At 67.9% G+C, this 17,394-nt stretch overlaps 2 protein-coding genes across 3 annotated transcripts; both read left to right on the forward strand.

Moving 5' to 3' along the window:
• The first annotated feature begins 511 nt into the window (after positions 1–511).
• Positions 512–10,227, forward strand: PPP1R9B (protein phosphatase 1 regulatory subunit 9B). Its single transcript, XM_064733455.1, has 10 exons — positions 512–2,171; positions 4,272–4,404; positions 4,484–4,604; positions 4,686–4,790; positions 5,217–5,352; positions 5,442–5,594; positions 5,686–5,739; positions 6,643–6,872; positions 7,682–7,778; positions 9,178–10,227. Exons 1-10 carry the CDS (start codon positions 900–902, stop codon positions 9,229–9,231), a joined length of 2,355 nt encoding a protein of 784 aa, XP_064589525.1. The 5' UTR covers positions 512–899; the 3' UTR covers positions 9,232–10,227.
• A 929-nt stretch (positions 10,228–11,156) lies between these two features.
• SAMD14 (sterile alpha motif domain containing 14) lies at positions 11,157–17,280 on the forward strand. Of its 2 annotated transcripts, none has more exons than XM_064733456.1 (10): positions 11,157–11,298; positions 11,981–12,032; positions 12,950–13,107; positions 13,815–14,073; positions 14,143–14,230; positions 14,491–14,565; positions 14,651–14,801; positions 15,349–15,456; positions 15,539–15,694; positions 16,811–17,280. In XM_064733456.1, exons 2-10 carry the CDS (start codon positions 11,993–11,995, stop codon positions 16,967–16,969), a joined length of 1,194 nt encoding a protein of 397 aa, XP_064589526.1. In that variant the 5' UTR covers positions 11,157–11,298; positions 11,981–11,992; the 3' UTR covers positions 16,970–17,280. The 2 variants fall into 2 exon arrangements, with proteins under 2 accessions (XP_064589526.1, XP_064589527.1); XM_064733457.1 differs by having other exon boundaries at positions 12,971–13,107.
• The last annotated feature ends 114 nt before the right edge of the window (positions 17,281–17,394 follow it).

Here is a 17,394-nt window from a genome sequence, read left to right on the forward strand (position 1 = left end):
CAGGGACGGGAGCGGGGACACGGGGACAGAGCCGGAAGGGACACAGGGACAGGATGGGGGACGGGGGTACAAACTGGGGGGGGACACGGGGATAACGGGGGGGGGGGGTACAAATTTGGGGGGGATAAGGGGACAGGATGGGGGGGTGATGTGGGGACACAGGGACAGATCCGGGGGGTGGCTACAAATCTGGGGGGTGCAGGGACGAGACCGAGGGGACACGGGGACAGAGCTGCGGGAGAGAGATGGGGACAGAACTGAGGAGGGAGAGGGGGGGACACAAGGGGACAGAGCTGGGGAGGGGGACACAGGGACGGAACCAGAGGGGGACACGCGGGGACGGAACCAGAGGGGGACACGCGGGGACAGACGCGGGTGGGGACACGCGGGGACAGAGCCGGGGGGTGGCAGCACGGCAGATGCGGCGGGGGGGCCCCAGGCTGCACAGCGCCGTGCCGGGGGGGCCCCGCCGCAGGGAGGGGACCCCGGGGCGGGCGCGGGGAGCGCAGCGCAGCGTCCCCATGGCCGGGCTGCGGCGGCGGCGGCGGCGCTGAGGCCGAAGCGCGGCTGAGGAAGAGGAAGAGCGAGCGCTGCTCAGACCCAGAGGGCTCTGCGGGCAGCGGGGCGGGCAGAGCGCGGCGGCGGCGGCGGCGGCGGCTCCATCACCGGCGCGCAGAAAGGGGAAGAGGAGGAGGAGGAGGAGCGGCGAGGAAGGAAGGAAGGCAGGCAGGCAGGAAGAAGCGGAGGGGCCCGCGGGATGGCCATGGCCTGACCGGGCCGGGGCAGCGCTGCCCCCCGGCACAGCCCCCCGGCACAGCCCCCCGCCCATGGCGCGGTAGCGGGCGCGGGGCCCGGGGGCAGCGGCGGCGGTGGCGGCGAGCGATGCGGGCGCCGGGACCATGCTGAGGACCGAGGCCGGCGGGGCCGGGGGGGCCCCCTCGGCCGGGGGCGCGGCGGGGGCCGGGGGGCTGCGCAGCGCGTCCCCGCACCGGAACGCCTACGAGGCCAGCATCCAGGCCCTGGCGCCCACAAAGGAGGCCGACGGCGAGGACGGCAAGAAGAGCCGCGGGAAGAAGTATGGCTCCAACGTGCATCGGATCAAGAACATGTTCCTGCAGATGGGGACGGCGCCCGGCCCCGAGGGCGCCTGCGACCTGGCCAAGGCCAAGGAGAAGCCGGTGCGGCTCTCCCTGCCCCGAGCCGGCAGCCTGGGCGATGGCGTGGACCAGGGCAGCCTCCTCAAGCTGGGCACCAGCGTCTCGGAGCGCGTCAGCCGCTTCGACTCCAAGCCCGACAAACCCTTCTCGAAGCTGCAGGAGACCCGCAAAATCTTCGAGAGGAGCCCGCAGGAGAAGGCCACCAGCACCAAGCTGCTGCTGCGCAAGGAGCGCGCCGGCTTCCAGGACCGCAAGCTGGACGTGGTGGTGAGGTTCAACGGCAGCACCGAGTCCCTGGACAAGCTGGACGCCGACGCCGTGTCGCCCACCGTGAGCCAGCTCAGCGCCGTCTTCGAGAAGGCCGACCTGAGGAACAACCTGCACAAGGCGCAGGGCCGGGCGGCCGCGCCGCTGGGCGCCAAGGCGGTGGCCAAGCGGCCCAGGGTGTTCACGCCCGGCACGCGGGGCGATGGCACCGGCGATGGCAATGCCACCCCAGCCCGCGCCCGGCCGCCCGAGGAGGAGAAGGCAGCGGCGAAGAGCGGGCGGCCGGCGGAGAAGGAGGCGACCGCGCCAAGGGTGCAGGAGGTGTGCAAGATCAAGCCCGTGGAGGTGGAGGAGAGCGGAGAGGGCGAGGAGGAGGAGGAGGAGGCAGCGGCGGGTGAAGCGGTGCCCGCGGCCCAGCCGGCCAAAGGGGATGAAGGCCCAGCAGCCCCACGGCCGGACGGGGGCTCGGGGGTGACCGCGGGCGAGGAGGGCGTCAAGGGCGAGCGGGCGGAGGAGGGCGATGGCTCCGAGGAGGCCAAGAAGGAGGACTTCTCCGAGGCCGACCTGGTGGACATAAGTGCCTACAGCGGGCTCGGGGAGGACTCGGGGGGCAGCGGGCTGGAGGAGGAGGACGAGGCCGAAGGGCTGTACGAGCCCGAGTCGGGCTGCGTGGAGATCCCGGGGCTGTCCGAGGAAGAGGAGCCCGTGCCCAACCGCAAGATCCAGTTCAGCACGGCCCCCATCCAGGTGAGCCTGCCTGGGCATTGGGGTGGCTGAACAGGGAGGGAGGGCAGCCAGGGTGAGTGGTACCAAGGTGAGGGGTACACCAGGGTGAGGAGTATCCCAGGATGAGGGGTACCAGGGTGATGGATACCCCAGGGTGAGGGGTACCTCAGGATGAGGGGTACACCAGGGTGAGGGGTACCCCAGGGTGATGGGGCAGCCCAGCCTGGGCTGTGTGACCCCCACTCAATCACCCCTTTAGCAGGGATAGAAAAAGGGGCTGGGGGTCTGTGTTCCATGCCCTGTGGCCCCCATGGGACAGGGCTTCCTGTCCCTGTCCCTGTCCCTGTCCCTGCGCTGGGGGAAGCAGGGCCTGGGCCTGGTTAATTAGCTGGTTAATGAAGGGCCATGCCTGCACCCCCCAGGCCCGGTGTGACAGGGACAGGTGGCACTGGGACCCAGCACAGCACCCAGTGCCACCCCTGTGTCGTGCCCAGGCCAGGCCCAAACCTCTCCATATTTTGGGTGGGGATGCCCGAAATGCCCCAGAATGGGGCTGGGGCATCCCTGGGGGCTCCTCCCTGCCCGGGGGTCCCTGGGGACACGGTGACAATGGCGGGGGAAGGGGATGTGCTCGGTGCCCAGGACGGTTTGGGGAAGTGGAGGCAGAGGAGGAAGGGGAGGAAGGCAGGAAGGGAGGCAGAGGAGGAAGGGGAGGAAGGGAGGAAGGGGAAGTGCTCGGCAGCGTGGCCGGGTGGGCGGCATCACCCCCTCCCTGCGGGGATCCTGCGGGGCTGGGGGTCCCCAGCCGGGATAGAGGGGGGGATAACGGGGCCGTGCAGCTCTTTGGGGGTGTCCCCTCCCTCCCGCCCGGGTCCCCCCGGCCGCAGCAGCAGCAGCAGCGGGTGCTTTGTGCCCGAGCCGGGTTATTTTTAGAGGCCGGCCTATATTCTGGCTCTGAGTCAGAGCGGGTGGGTGGCCCCACCTGGGACGGGGACAGGGGACAGACACTGCCATGGCCCGGCTGGGGACAGCGGTGGCCGTGACACGGGGGGCTGCAGCAGGAGGGTGGCCCTGGTCCCGTGGGATGTGCCAGCCCAGCCCTGGGAAGGTGCCCTGGCTGGGGATGGGGATTTTGGGATGCTCTGCTCACCCCATAAATGGGGTTTTTGGGATGCTCTGCTCACCACATAAATGGGGTTTTTGGGATGCTCTGCTCACCCCATGGATGGGGATTTTGGGGTGCTCTGCTCACCCCATGGATGAGGTTTTTGGGGTGCTCTGCTCACCCCTCAGATGGAGGTTTTGGGGTGCTTTTCTCACCCCATGGATGGGGTTTTTGGGATGGAGGAGGTTTTGGGATGCTCTGCTCACCCCAAAGCCTCTCACCTGAGGGGAGGAACCCATAGGGGTAAGTGGGGTGGACACCCAGATTTTAGAGCACCCCAAACCCCTGCCTGGGTGATGCTGAGCCCCCCAAACCCACTGTGGGGGTGGGGGGGGAAGGTGGGTGACATTGGGGACCCCCACCCAGCCCAGCACTGGGGGCACATTGCAGCCCCTTCCCCACTGCAGACCCCCCCCAATCCCAAATCCCCCAGGACCCAGGGACAGGATGGGGGGCACAGCATGGGACCCCCCTAGGGTTTTCCTGTGACAGGGGGACATCATTCTGTCCCCTGCCCTGCTCCTCCCTGTCACCCCTGGGTGCCACACGGTGGCTCCTGCCCATCTGTGGGTGTCACCAGCCTTTGTCCCCTGACACTGGGCCCTAATTCCCTTTGTGGCCAGGCTTTATCCCGTGCTGTGTGATCCCTAATCCCCTCCCTGGCGGCACCGAGGGGCTGGGGCCCCTCCAGGGACATCTGCCAGGCCTGGCCAGCCCCTCCCCACCGCCCCCAGGGAGCAGGGCATGGCTCCAGCCTGGGTGCCCATCCCAGCTTGGCCAGGGAGGCTTTGGGGTGTCCTGGCACCGTCCCCTGTCCCCGAGCCACCCTCACTCACCCCTTTGTCCTTCCCATCTCCCCCCTATCACTATTTGGGGTTCTCCAAGGGCTCGGTTCCATCCTGGGGGGCTCCTGTGGGGTTTCCCCCCCTTGGCTGAGCCCTCCCTGGTGCCCCCAGGTGTTCAGCACTTACTCCAACGAGGATTACGACCGCCGCAATGAGGACGTGGATCCCATGGCGGCCTCGGCCGAGTACGAGCTGGAGAAGAGGGTGGAGAGGCTCGACCTGTTCCCCGTGGAGCTGGAGAAAGGTGGGTGCCGCCCCCAGGGCCGTGCCCAGGGCAGGCTGGAGGTGCCAGCCCGGCAGGACACGGCTCTGTGTGCCCGCAGACTCGGAGGGGCTCGGCATCAGCATCATCGGGATGGGCGCGGGGGCCGACATGGGCCTGGAGAAGTTGGGAATCTTCGTCAAGACGGTGACGGAAGGAGGAGCAGCACACCGGGATGGCAGGTACGGCTGGGGGCAGCGGGGCAGGGCTGCCAGGGCTGCCCCAGGGCTGGGCAGGGGCTGTGAGGGTGTCCTTGTCCCCAGGATCCAGGTGAACGACCTGATCGTGGAGGTGGATGGCACCAGCCTGGTGGGCGTCACGCAGAGCTTCGCTGCCTCCGTGCTCAGGAACACCAAGGGCAGGGTCAGGTATGAGCTGGGATTTGGGGGGTGGGCAGCCCTGAGAGTCCCCCCAGGCTGTGCTGAACCCCTGGGATCCCTGCCCCACAGCCTGGCCCCACAGTCTGTCCCCATCTGCCCCCAAAGTGCCACCCTGGTGTTCTCCAAAGTGCTCCTGACTCATCCTCACCCCCTGAATCTGCCACTCCTGGGAGAGCTGCAGGGCTGTCCCCTGGCTGTGCCACCCCTGGAATCCTGGGGATTCCTGCCCCACAGCCTGTCCCCACAGCCTGTCCCCATCTGCCCCCAGAGTGCCACCTTGGTGTTCTCCAAAGTGCTCCCAACTCATCCTCACTCCCTGAACTCACTGCTCCTGGGAGAGCTGTAGGGGTATCCCCTGCAAAGGGCATCAAAGGTGCCCCCTGGGTGTCCCCCCTGACCCGTGGTGCCCCCCAGGTTCCTGATCGGGCGGGAGAAGCCAGGGGAGCAGAGCGAGGTGGCGCAGCTGATCCAGCAGACGCTGGAGCAGGAGCGGTGGCAGCGCGAGATGATGGAGCAGCGCTACACGCAGTACACCGAGGATGACGAGGAGGTGAGGGAGGGCACAGTGCTGCCCTGCAGGGCTGGGGGTGGCACGATGGGCACCCAGAGGTGCCAACCCCACCCCTGTGCCTCCCACAGACCGGGGAGTACGCCACGGACGAGGAGGAGGAGATGAGCCCCATGTTCCCCAGCGGGGAGATGGCCATCGAGGTGTTTGAGCTGGCCGAGAACGAGGACGCGCTGTCCCCCGTGGAGATGGACCCCGAGAAGCTGGTGCACAAGTTCAAGGAGGTGAGGAGAGGCTGGAGAGGGCAGGGGGTGCCCGCCCGGGGGGCTGTGCCCACCCCGTGCCCACCCCGTGCCCACCCTGTCTCTCCCACAGCTCCAGATCAAACACGCCGTGACCGAGGCTGAGATCCAGCAGCTCAAGAGGAAGGTGAGGAGGGGTCCTGGCTGCCCAGGGGTGGGGGGACACCCTGACAGCTGCCCTGGCACCCTGGATGTCCTTCTGCACCTGCCCTGCATGGGCCATGCCATGTCCTGCCTGTCACCTGGCTGTGCCATGTCCTACCATGCTGTGCCATGTCCCATCCCCATGGCTCCCATGGCTGTGCCGTGTGCCATCACCTGGCTGTGCCATGTCCCACCCTGTCTCCTGGCTGTGCCATGTCCCATCCCCTGGCTGTGCCATCTCCTGCCTGTCACCTGGCTGTGCCATGTCATGCCACACTGCACCACATCCCATCCCTTGGCTGTGCCACGTCCCATCCCTTGGCTGTGCCATGTCCCATCCCCTGGCTGTGCCACATCCTGCCTGTCACCTGGCTGTGCCATGTCATGCCACACTGCACCACATCCCATCCCTTGGCTGTGCCACGTCCCATCCCTTGGCTGTGCCATGTCCCACCCTGTCTCCTGGCTGTGCCATGTCCCATCCCCTGGCTGTGCATTGTCCTGCCTGTCACCTGGCTGTGCCATGTCATGCCACACTGCGCCATGTCCCATCCCCTGGCTGTGCCATCTCCTGCCCATCACCTGGCTGTGCCACCTCCTGCCTGTCACCTGGCTGTGCCATGTCATGCCACACTGCTCCACATCCCATGCCTTGGCTGTGCCACGTCCCATCCCTTGGCTGTGCCATGTCCCATCCCTGACTTTGCCACGTCCCACCTCTGGCTGTGCCATGTCCCACCGTGTCCCCTGGCAGTGCCATGTCCCATCCCTGTCTGTGCCATGTCCTGCTTGTCCCCTGGCAGTGCCATGTCCCATCCCTGTCTGTGCCATGTCCCACTGTGCTCCCTGGCTGTGCCACACGCCGTGGTGACCCCGCTGTCCCCAGCTGCAGTGCCTGGAGCAGGAGAAGGCACGCTGGAGGGCCGAGAAGGCCCAGCTGGAGCAGAGCGTGGAGGAGAACAAGGAGCGCATGGAGAAGCTGGAGGGTTACTGGATGGAGGCCCAGAACCTGTGCCAGGCCGTGGACGAGCACCTCAAGGAGACCCAGGCCCAGTACCAGACCCTGGAGCGCAAGTACAGCAAGGCCAAGCGGCTCATCAAGGAGTACCAGCAGAAGTGAGGGCAGCTCCTGGCGTCCCCTCGGGAAGGGACCTGTCCCCAGGGTGTCCCATCCCTCCCGGGCACCCCTGTCCCTGGGCACAGACCATGACACTGGGCTGAGCCATCCCCTGGCCATGGGTTCATCCCTGGGCTGTGGATCCTGGATCCGTCCCTGGCCATGGGTCCATCCCTGGCCATGGGTCCATCCCTGGGCTGTGGATCCTGGATCCATCCCTTGGCCATGGATCCATCCCTGGCCATAGGTCCATCCCTTGGCCATGGGTCCATCCCGTGGACACCAGACCCTCCCCAGGCAGCCCCTGTCCCTGTGCCCTTGGTGTGGAGCCCTCGAGGGGCTCTGACCCCTCTGTGGCACCCCCTGTCCCTGGGCACAGACCGTCCTTTGGGCAGGGACACCTCCCTGAGGTGCCAAACCCTCCCTGGCACGCTCTGTCCTTCCTTCTGAACCTTCCCTGAGCTCACCCTGGGGAACCAACTCCTTCCCCTTGACTCAGACACATCCCTGGGATGCCCAGTCCTTCTGGGCACCCTTTGTCCATTGGCAGGGGCCTTCCCCTTGGCACTGATCCATCTTGGGAGTACCCTGGGACAGAGGATGAGCTTTGAGCTCCCTTCCAAGCCCAACCCTCCCAGGATCCCATGATCCATGGGGCACCAGCTCCTTCCTGAGCATCCCTGGGCATGGCCCATCCTCTGGGGGATCCCCGAGCACCCCAACCCGCCCAGCAGGGTCCTGCCCTGCCACCCAAACCCTGGGATGTGCCCTGGCTGGGGATGGGCACCCACAGTGCCAATCCCCACAGGGAGATCGAGTTCCTGAAGAAGGAGACGGCGCAGCGGCGGGTGCTGGAGGAGTCGGAGCTGGCGCACAAGGAGGAGATGGAGAAGCTGCAGGAGAAGGTGGGCACGGGGCGCCGGGACGCGGGATGTCCCTGACCCCCTGCCCAGCCCCGTGCCAGCGATGGATCCCGGGATCCGCTCGGGATCGGTCGCCAGACCCCAACGGGCGGCCCCGGAGCTCCGGACTGAGCCACGGATCCCACACCGGACCGTGGGGGATCTGCTCCCGCCGGACCCTGCTGCTGCCGCTGGATTGCTCGGGATCTGCTGGGGATCTGCTTGGGATCTGCTTGGGATCTGCTTGGGTGTCCTGAGCCTCCTCCTTGGCCTGGATCCCGCTCTGGATCGCAGCGGATCTGCCCGGGCTCCAGCTCTGGGGCCTGATGTGCCCTGAGGGGCGAGAGGGATCTCCCCAGCAGTGGATCCCGGCTCTGCAGGGTCCTGGTGACCAGAACCGAGCCTGGAGGATCCACAGGGTGCCGGTGATGGGCACCAAGCGCGGGAGATCCCAGTGACCAGCGCTGAGCATGGGGGATCCCAAAGGAGCCCGGTGACCAGAACTGAGCATGGGGGATCCCAAGGGATCCCGGTGACCGGAACCAAGCCTGGAGGATCTGTGGGGTCCCGGTGACCAGAACCGAGCATGGGGGATCCCATAGGATCCCGGTGACCGGAACCAAGCCCAGGGGATCCAGGAGATCCCGGTGACCGGCACCGAGTGTGGGGGATCTGTGGGATCCCGGTGACCAGTGCCGAGCGTGGGGCCCGGCGCTCCCGTTGGGATCCCATGCTGGTCATGCTGGATCCCCCACGGGTCCTGTGGGGCAAAGCGGATCCCAAAGGATCCCAAAGGATCCCAAAGGATCCCAAAGGATCCTGCCGGGGGAGTCACCGGGGAGGGGCCGGCCCTGCCCGGCCGGGGGGCACCAGGGCACAGCGGGGAGGTCCCCAACACCCAGCAGAGCCCCCCGCCCTCCACTCAGCCACCTCCATCACCCCCCAAAATGTCCCCTGGCATCCCACAGAGACTCACCCAGCACCTGCCTGCAGCCCCCTGCCCATCCCAGCCCATCCCTGTGCCCCCCATGTGTCCCTCAGTCACCCCCATGTGTCCCACAGTCACACCAGTGTGTCCCCAGTGTGTCCCCTAGTCACCTCTGTGTGTCCCCCGGTCACCTCTGTGTGCCCCCCAGTCACTTCCGTGTGTCCCCAGTGTGTCCCCCAGTCACCCCCATGTGTCCCCCAGCCCCTGTGTCCCCAGTTTGCCCCCCACGTGTCCCTCATTCCCCCCTGTCCCCACCTTCCATCTCTGTGCCCTCCGTGCCACCCCCTATGTCCTGCCCCCCTTGTCCCCGTGGCTGTGTCCCCCCCCCCCCGCGTGTCCCCGTGTCCCCCCCAGCCCGGTGTGTGTCCCCCCCGGCCCCCCCCGCTGAGACCTGTCCCCTTTGCTGTTTTTCAGATCTCCGAACTGGAGGCCAAGCTGCAGACTTTGAAAAATTCCAACCCGACCTAAACCACCCTCAAAAACCGCAGCGATCCTGGGGGGGCCCCCTCACATCCCCCCCCCACCCCCGGCCCTGCCCCCCAGCCCCATCCCAGCCCTTCCCCGGGGGGAGGGGGGGGGTGAGACCCCGCCAAGGCCTCCTGGTGCCCCCCACCCCCCTCGGGGGCACGGACGGGGGGTCCGCAGGGGGGGGGGGACACCCCGCGTTCGTGTCTGTGTCCAGTGTGAGTCTCGTGGTGACGTGATGGACCCGCGGGGGGGGCGCGGCCCCCCCCAGGCCTCCCCCTCCCCTCGACGTGACCCCCCCGCCCCCGGACACAGCTGGCACACCTGGGGGGGGCACACAGGACAATGCCCCCCCCCCCAAATCCCCAAATAATGTGAGCCATGCTGGGGGGGACGCTGGGAGCCCCCCCAGACCCAGCTCCTCCTCTTGGGACTCACCGGAGCACGGCCGGGGGGGTCTTTGCTCCGCCCCCCCCCCACCACGGACTCACCCCCAGCCCCACATCGAGGTGACCCCGGGACCATCGCCATGGGGGGGGACCCCGAGTGTCCCCCCCGACCCCTCAGTGCCACCATCGCCGGGCAGGGGGGACCCCCAAGCCTTTGCCAAGCCCCCAGGGGATGGGGGGCCCAGCCCCACTGCCCCCCCCGGGAATGGGGGGCTGCCTGGCGCCCCTCTATGGGGACACCCCCAGCCCCACCAACGCCCCCCCCCCTCAGCCCGGGGCTTTCGCCTTCCTCGGGCGGGGGGGACACACGGGGGGGGGTCCCCTCTGGGGTGGGGGCGATGCTCCCCCCCCTCACCTGTAAATAACCCCCCCCCCCCCAAAATCACGGCATTTCTCTGGGGCCAGGACACCCCCCAAGCTCCGGCCGCCCCCAGCCCGGCCGGGGGGGTCCCGCCCTTTGATTTTCGTTTCTATTTTGCCCCCCCCGCCCCCGAGTCTCCGACAGTAACTGGATGTGGGGGCAACTGGGAGCCAGAGCTGGTTATACTGGGAAGGGGAGGCGGGGGGGGCGCGTGGGGAGGGGGCGGGGGGGGCGGGGCCGGGGGGTCCGACTGGATTGGAGCCACTTCGGGGAGGGGGGAGGGGGCTATTTAATGGGGGGGGGGGTCCGGGGAGCGCGAGCCCCGGGGGGGGCCGGGGTTATTTAATCTCACACGTGTACCTGTGGGTGTATATACTATATATAATGTACCTATGTAGCACCGCTCCCGCTCTCCGCGCCCGGCGCCGCCCCCGCCCCAAAAACGCGACCCCCGCCCCATAAATACGGGCTCGGCCTCGCCCCCCGCCTCCTCCTGCCGGCGGATGGGCCTGGGGGGCATCGGGGAGGGTGGGGGGGAATTATTTGGGGTGGTAGGAAGGGGTGGGGGGCACTGGGGAGGGTGAGAAGAATTGAGGGACTGGGAAGGATGGGGGGAACTGGGAGGGACTGGGAGGGTTGGGAAGGACTGGGAGTGATTTGGGGTGGTGGGAAGAAGTGGGGGGCATGGGGAATTGGCAGGATGGGGGACACTGGGAAGGACTGGGAGGGACTGGGGGGCACTGGGAGAGATGGGCACGGTGCGGGGGCGCACTGGGAGGAGCCCCTGGGCCCGTGGGCACTGGGGGACACTCGGGGACACTGGGGACGATGGGGACGCTGGTGGCAGCGCTGTGGCCGTGCCCGTGTCCCGCCGGTCGCTGTCCCTTCAGCACCGTCGCACGTCCGTGCCTCGGTGCCCGGTGTGGCCGTGCCCTCGGTGCCCCCCGGCGCTGTCCGTTCAGCACCGGGCTCGTGTTCGCGGTCCCGCTGTCCCCATCCCCGGTGTGTTCGCTGTCCCTCGGGTCCCGGTGTCCCCCCCACGCCCATCCCCGGTGTCCGTTCAGCCCCGGGCTCGTTCCGGGCGGGGCAGACCCCGCCCCCGCCGCCCCCTCCGTTTCCGGGTTCCTGTGCCCCCCCCGCGGCCCCCGGCCCGGCGGGGCGGCTCGGCAGCGCCCTCCGCTCCCACCGGCCCCGAGCCCGGCCCCGAGCCCGGCCCGGCGGGAGGCGAGCGGGGCCGAGCAGGATGCCCGAGGAGCGCGGGTGAGTGGGGTGGGGGGGATCGGGCAGGGCGTCACCCCGGACAGCGGCCCCGGTACGGCCCCGGTACAGCCCCGGTATAGCCCCAGCCCCGGTACAGCCTCGGTACAGTCCCGATATAGCCCCGGTATAGACTCGGTATAGTCAGGGTACAGCCCCAGCCCGGGTACAGCCCCGGTATAGACTCGGTAGAGCCCCGGTAGAGCCTCGGTATAGTCACGGTACAGCCCCAGCCCCGGTACAGCCCCAGCCCCGCTATAACCCCAGCCCCGGTACATCCCCGTTACGTTCCCGGTAGTTCCCGTCCCCCAGGACAGCCCCATCCCCTCGGTTCGATATTCCCGGTCCAGACTCATTCCCGGTCCGGCATTCTCGGTCCAGCCACACCCAGGGACACCATTCCCGGTCCAGCCTCCCCCACCCACCGGTACCGGCCCCTCCCGGGTTTGGTCGCCCACCCCCCCCCGATGCCGAGGAGCCCCCGCCCCTCCCGAGACTCCCCGAGCACCGGGGGCGGGGGGGTTTAACCCCTTCCCGGCCGCTCTGCAGCGGGGATCCCCAGCTCCCGTCCCGTGGGAGGCACAGAGGGGCTGGTCCCTCCCCTGATGTCCCCTCTGTCCCCCCGTGCCGGTCTGTCCCTCTGTCCCCAGCCCTGTCCCTCCCCTGATGTCCCCTCTGTCCCCAGCCCTGTCCCACCATGTCGGTCTCCAAGCTGCAGGACACGGATGAGGTTTTTGGTGAGTTCCTGTTCCGGGGGGGGCGTGGGGTGCAGAGCTCCCCTGGGGGTGCAGACCCACCCGTGGGTCCCCACCCACCCTCAGTGTCCTCCTATGTCAGGGTTTGGGGACAATGTGGGCTTGGGGACACGGGGGTGTGCGTGGGGAAGGGGACATGGGGACACATCCAGGGCACACAGACATGGGGGTCAGGGGCACAGAGGTGTGCAGAGGGTGACAGGGACCTGGGGACACAGGGACCTCGGGTGGGGTTGGGGTGCAGGGCTCAGAGCAGGGTGGGGATATTGGGGGGATCCCGGTGGCACCTGGGCAAAGCGTGTCCCCCCTGGGTGACGGGGACAATCTGTCCTCAGGGTCACCCACTCCTCTGTCCCCGTGCTGGGCCATCTCTTTGAACACTTCTCTCTGTCCCCCTGTCCCCTGTCCCACCCCACCGGGGTACCCCATCCATGTCCCCAATGCTCCCCTCTCCTTGTGCCCACTCCTGTCTTCCTGGGACTGCCCACCTGCCTTTTTGCTCTCCTGCACTGTCCCTGTCCCTCTGTCCCTCTGTCCCCCCTCTGCTGGGCTGGCCTTCCCTGTCTGTCCACCTGCCTCCAACGCTTCCCTGTTCCCTTCTCCCTGCTCATCCCTCCCTCCGTCTTCCATCTGTCTGTCTATCCATCCGTCCATCCATCCCTCCATCCATCATCCATCCATCCATCCCTCCATCCATCCTTCCTTCTATCCATCATCCATCCATCCATGGATCCATCCTTCCCTCTATCCATCATCCATCCATCATCCATCCATCCATCCATCCGTCCATCCATCCATGTCTATCCCTCCATTCACCCCCCCATTCCTGCTCTCTCCCACCTCCCGCTGTCTGTCCATGTGTCCGTCTGTCTCTGCCCCGGTGTCTCTGTCACGGGCAGATTTTACCGCTGTGGTTCCAGAGACGCCGCGCTTGGACAGCAGCCTGCACAAGGCCCGCGCCCGGCTCCTGGCCCGCGGCCGCCGCCAGCGGCCCTCGCGCTCCCGCCTGCGCGACAGCGCCAGCTCCACCGAGGGCGACGAGGGGCCCGAGGCAGCGGTGAGACGGGACAGGGGCTGGGGGGCATGGGGACACTGGGGATGTGGGGTCACAGGGGCTGGGGACACCAGGGATGGACTCAGGGGACAGTGGGGCTGGAGGTCACAGGGATTGGGCACCTCAGGGATGGACTTGGGGGACATCAAGGGCTGGGGGCTCACAGGGATTGAGGACACCTGGGATGGACTCAGGGGACAAGGAGCTGGGGGGGTCACAGGGATTGGGGACACCAGGGATGGACTCAGGGGACATCAAGGGCTGGGGGCTCACAGGGATTGAGGACACCTGGGATGGACTCAGGGGACAAGGAGCTGGGGGGTCACAGGGATTGGGGACACATGGTCTGGGGGGTCACAGGGATTGGGGACACCAGGGATGGACTCAGGGGACATCAAGGGCTGGAGGGGGTCACAGGGATTGGGGGCCTCAGGGATGGACTTGAGGGACAGCGGGGCTGGGAGTGTCAGGGATTGGGGACACCAGGGCTCGGGGGCACAGGGACTGGGGACATCAGGGATGGACTTGGGGGACATCAAGGACTGGAGATGTCACAGGGATTGGGGACACCAGGGATCCCAGGGACAGGCCTGGGGGCACCATGGACACCAAGGATGGGTTGGAGGATGCTGTGTTTGGGGGCAGGGGAGGTGGCCAAGGGGACAACCCGGGAGGCTGCAGGGCTCTGACCCCTGCCCGTGCCCCCGCAGGGCACAGAGGGCGAGGGCAGCCCCCCGGCCCCCTCGCCCTTCTCCCGCACCGACGGCTTCTCCTTCGAGCCGGGGGTGGCACGGCCGGGCCTGGGGGACGCCCCGGCCCCCACGCCCCCCCTCAGCCGCTACCGGCCCCTCACCAACACCCCGTCCCAGGAGGGGCTCTCGGGGCCCCCCGCGCCCCAGTCCTGCCCCAGCTCTGACAGCTCCCCCGGCTTCACCCGCCGCCACCCCCGGCCCCGGCAGCACAGCGAAGGTGAGACCCCCCAGACCCTGGGGACACCTGGGGGGGACAAAGGGTGACAGCCCGGTGCCACCCCTGCAGATGACAGCCGGGACATGAGCCCCCCCTCGCCCGCCAGCCCGACCGTGGGGCTTGATAAGAAAACGAGGAGGAAATTCTTGGATTTGGGGTGAGAGCTCAGCCTGGGCAGCGGGGAGGGACATGGGTGGATCGATGATGGATACATGGATGAATGGATGGACGGATGGATGGATGGATGGATGGATGGATGGATGGATGATGGATGGATGGATGGATGGATGCATGGATGGATGCATGGATGATGGATGGATGGATAGATGGTTCCATGGATGGATGGATGGATGGAAGGATGGACAGACAGAGGGGGTCCTGGTGCCCCAGCCTTCAGGCCACCACCCCTGTCCCCAGGGTGACCCTGCGCCGGGCATCCTCTGGGAAGAGCCGCAAGGAGAAGAGCAGCAACCGCCTGTCCATGGGCAGCAGGTGAGGGACTGCCCCGGGACAGGGGGACACCTAGGGACAGCCTGGGGACATTTGGGGACACCCCCTGACCCTGCTGTGTCCCCAGGGATGTGTCAGAGGGGCCTGGCCGCCCCTCGGGGTCCCCGTTCCTGCCCTTCTCCTGGTTCTCAGACAGTGCCCGGGGCTCGCCCGGCCCCGCATCCCCCGCGGGCTCCCCCCGGCATGAGGGGCTCAGCCCCCCCAAATCCGCCTCACAGGTGAGCCCTGACATGGGGATGGGCCTGGGGACCCCATGGGCTCTGAGAGAGGGGGTGACACCAGCTCTGGGGACAGGGCACAAAGCCCCATAGGGTCAGGGAGAGGACTCGAATCCCCACGGGGTCAGGGGGGCTTTGTGGGGGTGTCAGAGCCCTGTAGAGTCAGGACAGGAATTGGGGGTGTATAAAATCCTTTAGGGTCAGGGTGGCTTTACAGGAATCAATGCTCTGAAGGGGCTGGCAGCCAACTGGGGGCTCTGGGGTGGCTCTGGGTGTCACTGGGGGGCTCTGGGGTGGCTCAGGTGTCACTGGGCATCACTGGGGTGGCTCTGGAGGTTGCTGGGGTGGCTCTGGGGGCTCTGGGGTGGCTCTGGGTGTCTCTGGGGTGGCTCAGGTGTCACTGGGGGTCACTGGGGTGGCTCTGGGTGTCTCTGGGGTGACTCTGGGGGCAGTGGGGTGGCTCTGGGTGTCACCAGGGTGGCTCAGGTGTCACTGGGGGTCACTGGGGTGGCTCTGGTGTCCCATCCCTGTCCCTCCCGCTGCCCAGGACTCGGAGCTGAGCGAGGACTCGCCCCCATCCAGCGCCAGCCCGCGCCTGCCGGGCCCCCCCAAGTGCTCGTACCCGTACCACACGCTGTCGCAGTCCTCGGACGAGGTGAGAGCGGCGCTGGGGGCGCGGGGCCGGGGCTGTGCCCACCCCGGTGCCCCGGGGACCCCCGGCTGACCCCCGTGCGCAGCTGCTGGAGGAGCCGGCCGGCGCGGCCGCGGGCTGGACATGCGGCCAGGTGGGGCAGTGGCTGCAGAGCCTGGGCCTGGAGCGCTACGTGCGGGAATTCGCCGAGCGCGGCGTGGACGGGTCCCGCCTGCTGCTGCTCGATGGGGCCAAGCTCAAGGTGCGGGGCCGGGGGGGCTCCAGGGACCCCGAAAGATGCAGGGAGAGAGGCTCAGGGTGCTCCGGGGGGGGGATTGTGTGGGGCAGGAAGGGCTGCGAGGGTTTGGGGTTCCCCATTTCCATTGGGCAGGAAGGGCTGGGATAGGTTTGGGGTTCCCCATTTCCATGGGGCAGGAAGGGCTGGGATGGTTTGGGGTTCCCCAGTTCCATGGGGCAGGAAGGGCTGGGAGGGTTTGGGGTTCCCCATTTCCATGGGGCAGGAAGGGCTGGGAGGGTTTGGGGTTCCCCATTTCCATGGGGCAGGAAGGGCTGGGATGGGTTCGGGGTACCCCAATTCCAGGGGGCAGGAAGGGCTGTGAGGATTCGGGGTACCCCAATTCCATGGGGCAGGAAGGGCTGGGATGGGTCGGGGTACCCCAATTCCATGGGGCAGGAAGGGCTGGGATGGGTCGGGGTACCCCAATTCCAGGGGGCAGGAAGGGCTGGGAGGGTTCGGGGTACCCCAATTCCATGGGGCAGGAAGGGCTGGGAGGGTTTGGGGTTCCCCATTTCCATGGGGCAGGAAGGGCTGGGATGGGTTTGGGGTTCCCCATTTCCATTGGGCAGGAAGGGCTGGGATGGGTTCGGGGTTCCCCAATTCCATGGGGCAGGAAGGGCTGGGAGGGTTTGGGGTTCCCCATTTCCAGGGGGCAGGAAGGGCTGGGAGGGGTCGGGGTACCCCAATTCCATGGGGCAGGAAGGGCTGGGAGGGTTTGGGGTTCCCCAATTCCATGGGGCAGGAAGGGCTGGAAGGGTTCTGGGTACCCCAGTGGGGAATTCCATGGGGCAGGAAGATCTGGGAGGGTTTAGGGTACCCCCAAAGTGGGTTCCCATGGGGCAGGAAGGTCTGGGATGGTTCGGGGCACCCCAAAGTGGGTTCCCATGGGTACCCAAACCCCATTGGCCGAGCTGGCCGCTCCATGGGTCGGGATGCCCGGGTACCCCAAGGGACGATCCCAAGGGAGGGACGGGCGGTTCTGGGGACCCCAAGGGAGGGACGGGCGTTGTGGGCACCCCAAGGAGCCGCTGCTGGGGAGGCTCCGTCCCGGGGTGCCCGTGGCAGCCCGCGGTGCCGCAGGCGCTGGGCGTGGGCAGCTCGCAGGACCGCGCGGTGCTCAAGCGGCGGCTGAAGGAGCTGAGCGCGGCGGCCGAGCGGGAGCGCAAGGCCCGGGACAAGGCGGACAAGCAGCGCGACAAGCACAAGAAAAAGGCGGAGCAGGAGCAGCGGCGCAGCTGAAAACCGAGGGGTCCCGCAGCCCATCCCCACCCACAGCACACCCCGGGGACACACACGGGGCACGGCCAAGGGACACCGGCCCGGCCCCTTTCGGGATGCAGAGGGCACTGGGACACCCCCAGCCCGTCCTGCCACCCCCCCTGCCACCACCCCGAGGGGTCCCAGCCCCCTCCCCACCCGCACCCCTGGCACAGGAGGGGACAGGGCACAGCCCGACCCCCCCTCACACACGGGCACCCCCAAATGGGGGGCAGGGAGTGAACCCCGCCCCCCCCACAGCCCCCAGGAAATAAAAGGGTATCAAGGGCCAGTGCAAACTGGAGTGACCGGTGTCACCTGACTGGGGGCACAGAGCAGCTCCCCCTGTCCCCAAGTGCCACCCCAGGACGGAAGGTTCAGCCCCCTCCCAAGGCTGGAGGGGGAAA

This window comes from Zonotrichia leucophrys, chromosome 27, assembly GCF_028769735.1.
Source record: "Zonotrichia leucophrys gambelii isolate GWCS_2022_RI chromosome 27, RI_Zleu_2.0, whole genome shotgun sequence".
Lineage (NCBI taxonomy): Eukaryota > Metazoa > Chordata > Aves > Passeriformes > Passerellidae > Zonotrichia > Zonotrichia leucophrys.